General features: G+C 30.6%; 1 protein-coding gene across 4 annotated transcripts in view; it reads left to right on the top strand.

Annotated features, from left to right (window-relative positions):
* The window catches only part of LOC123011473 (neuropilin and tolloid-like protein 2), a 149,934-nt gene that overhangs the window by 77,512 nt on the left and 68,547 nt on the right, over positions 1-3,875 (top strand). For all 4 annotated transcript variants that reach the window (XM_044408917.1, XM_044408918.1, XM_044408916.1 and 1 more), the window contains one exon: positions 2,033-2,230. In XM_044408917.1, the coding sequence (XP_044264852.1) occupies positions 2,033-2,230 (198 nt within the window). The remainder of the gene's footprint in view (positions 1-2,032; positions 2,231-3,875) is intronic.

The following is a 3,875-nucleotide window of genomic DNA, read 5'->3' as shown; positions in this document are numbered from 1 at the left end:
ACTTAAAAAATACTTGAAAAATAAAGTATTGATAGTTTTGGGTTTTTACTGTAACATACTTTGTTTTACTAATATTACCTACTCTAAATTACAGTTGAACTTCGATAACTGGAACCTTCAGCAACTTGAATTTTTCGACAAATGGAATTTGACAAGATTCTTTTAGTCGCTAAGTCTCATTTTTTAGTGAAAAATTTTATTTTATTATTTCTGACAAGTTAAATATTGTACAGTTCTCTTTTTAATTTACTCAAAATGTCAAAAAACTATTATTAACTCTGAATGTACTTGCAATARAAAAAATGTGTACAAATTTTCCCTAAAAATTGCGAAGTACGGCGTTTAAATTTGCCTAATAATTGACCTGACCTGACCTGACTACTTGCTAAATAAATGATACTTTTGATAATTTTAACATGACAAGATTTTTTGGTCGAAAAAATTCATTTTTTTCTGTGAAAAACTTCATTATTTCAGACAAGTTTAAGTACTGTAGTTTTTTTTAATTTACATAAATTATCAAAAAACTACGTCTATTATGAATTCATTTGCTTTTAAATAAACAATCCATTTTCGCAATAAAAATTGCGAAGTACGGTGTTCAAATTTGCCTAATAATTGACCTGACCTGATCTGACTACTTGCTAAATAAATGATAATTTTGATAATTTTACCATAACAAGATTTTTTGGTCGAAAAAATTCATTTTTTCTGTGAAAAACTTCATTATTTCAGACAAGTTTAAGTACTGTAGTTTTTTTAACTTTACATAAATTATCAAAAAACTACGTCTATTAAGAATTTATTTACTTTTAAATAAACAATCCATTTTGTCAATTGTAATTTCTGTTTTTTTATTTAGTTTTTAACTCAATTTCTGAAACTTTTTTTCACTATTATTGCTCTAAAAAATACTTAAACTGCGATAACTTAAACGTTCAGTAACTCGAATTCTTTGATTATTTGAACGTGACACGCTCTTTTGGTTAATAAGCCTTATCTTTTTACATTTTTTAGTCAAAAATTGTATTATTTCAGACAAGTTTAAGATTGTTAATCAGTCAAATTGTCAAAAAGTTCTGATTACTCTGAGCGTAGGACTAAATAATCTATGTTATCTTCTTTATTTTGTGTCTATTTTATTTAGTTTAATAATCGATTTCTGACATTTTTTTCTTTGTGACAGATCACAGTTCGAGTTATCAAAGTTCGACTATACTTAAAAAATTATCAAAAAATATAGATGCTTTTTCTGACTATAAAACCAAGCAGAAGGTGCGTCAATGAATTTTGTTTAAGAAATTGGGAAACCGCTCTGTTTGAAGTCTAGACTTGCATCGAGTTGCTGCAGCTCCGGAATTAATCAAGAGTTTGGCAAACATCAAATACTAAACCGCACTTGAACAAACTATTTAATATCAGAAATATTAGTACGAGTCAAATATATGTTATTAGTCCGAATGCTGTGGTAAAGTATATGGAAATAGTTTTACAAACTTATCACTCGATTGTCAATATCACCCAACATCTTCTCTTTCATTCGATTTCCGCAAAAGCTGCGACTGTTAACAAACACCGGATATTTGTTATGTAGTTGGCTGGTTTTATGTAAATGTAATTCACGTTCGAAGCGATTCTAATTTGGATAACACGCCATGTTAAAGACTTTCTAAAGTGGTATCACGCGGATTTACAAATTCACTCATTACAACTTGCAAATTGTTTAAATCACATTTCTGACTTAATGGCTAGCAATTTATAATCGCTAAAGAACCCCCTTGCAGTGGCACTACCAGTTAAAGCTCACGTAAATCCAGTTCCAATGCTGAAATTATTCAGGTAGTTCAAACACCACGATTATTACAGCCTTTTAATCACAATAACTGTTGGTTTAGTGCAGTTTGCAAACAACGAAATGAAGCAAACAGGATTATTATTACAGAATCGGGGTTATTGAGTGTTTACTCAAAGCTCTCAACTTTTATACTTGTCTGAATACTTTTGATTTGTTGAAGCTTTTATTGTGTTTTAGGTGACATCCACGGAGAGTTCGCTTCAACACTACCGGCGATGCTGCAATCGGACGCTTCCGACGCACCAAATGTCCCCAGAACGGATCCTTGTTATCGGTTTATATGGGGCGACAGGGACAAACACGAGTTTTATAGTCCGGGGTTTGAGGATAAACCGAATTACACCAACAACACCAACTGCGTTCGCGTCTTGGAAGGTAAAAATGTGCGCTTTTTTCAGGATTTTAATGTTTGTTTGTAATTTGACTCGCTTTTCTTCTTTTGAAAGAGTTGCATTTATTTTTCGCCGGGATTTTGATCCTATTCAAGAGAGCTTTCAAAAGAAGCTCACCGAAGGGATTACATTATCGTTTATTCGATCCGAATACACTTATTTCCTACAACAACAGCTCGAGATGTCCACCAAATCTCCTGAAACGCAACACCACGAACTGCTGACTGTCGACTTTTGTCCCTGTTCTTTAAAAATTCAATATCCTCCAACAAAATGCTTCTTTTTATCGGCGATCACGTTTGGAATATTATTTAACTATAGTGGAAAAAATCCGAACGTGAGGACATTACCGAAATGGAACGTGACTGTGTGTCATGCTTGATTAATTAATTATTAGGAAAAACAAAAGGACTGAAATCGAACGAGCAGACGTGAAATGAGATTTCAAGGGTTGATATTTAGATTAACATTCATGTTAAATCGGAAAGTTCAAATGCAATCAGTTTTATCTAAATGACTGTTTAATGTAGTCAAAGGGTACACTAAATTGTGCTCGTTATTAAACCAAAACTTTCATTTGTATCGCACTGCAAGATTAATTTCATTTTAGCAAACGAGATTTATGCAATTGGTTGATTCTTTGAATAAATACAACTCTTTTTGATATATTTTTTCGATGTTTCTATAAGTAAATACTTGTGTTTAACAAACTATTTTAATTAATAATTAATTAGCATAAAACTATTATTACGTTTACTTGTAATTAACTAAATTACATAATATATGCTGATAGTAAATAATTAAATATTCTACTAATTAGCGTCATTACAATGTACGTAGTTTATTTTAAAGAAATTATTAGTTTTCAGCAAGTATTTAATTGGTTACACTTAAATTTACTGTAGTTTTTTTTTAATTAATGGTTTATCACGCCAGCTATCGTGTTAAGACGTCCTATGCCAAGCGTAGTATTTTTTTATTTATTTTTTCTATAGAGAACAATGATTGATTAGTGATTACTGATTACTTTGACTAAAGTGAATACTTATTAAAAATACCCCAAGATCCAGGTTTTTCTTATCACAAATTATAAATCTTTCATACTAGATAATAGTTATTTATTCGACGAGTTTGAGTGTAAATCGGACTCTTTATTTGACCGAGTGGATTTTTAAACCACGAGTGTAACGAGTGGTTTACCATMCACGAGGTGGAATAAAGCGTCCGATTTACACTCAAACGAGTGGAATACAACATTTTATTCTTCGAATTAGAGTCAACAAGGCTTAAACTTGCTTTAAATCTGTTAAAAATAATTTGACGTTCTGTAATGAGAAATGCCAAACAGTTGTCAAAACTTCCTTACACGGGAGAAAAACCGTAAATTTTGACAGTGTCGAAGAATAAAATACTAAATCGTGAGTATAGCGGAAGTAAAATCTTTTTTTTTTTAAAAGTATGAAAATATTTGGTCCAGAAACAATGGGCTGGATGCAAGTGTGTTAAGTAACAAATTAAAAAAAAAATTTCTAATCATGTTAAAGAATTTGTTCTTTTGTCAACCATTTTTAATTGAGAAAGTTATTCAATTTTTAACGATGAAGAAAATTAAATAATGATAATAAAAA

Source organism: Tribolium madens, unplaced genomic scaffold (genome assembly GCF_015345945.1).
Source record: "Tribolium madens isolate multiple individuals breed KSU strain unplaced genomic scaffold, Tmad_KSU_1.1 Scaffold_91;HRSCAF=231;Tcas5.2_LG7, whole genome shotgun sequence".
Taxonomy (NCBI): domain Eukaryota; kingdom Metazoa; phylum Arthropoda; class Insecta; order Coleoptera; family Tenebrionidae; genus Tribolium; species Tribolium madens.
This window is presented reverse-complemented; position numbering and strand designations above follow the sequence as displayed.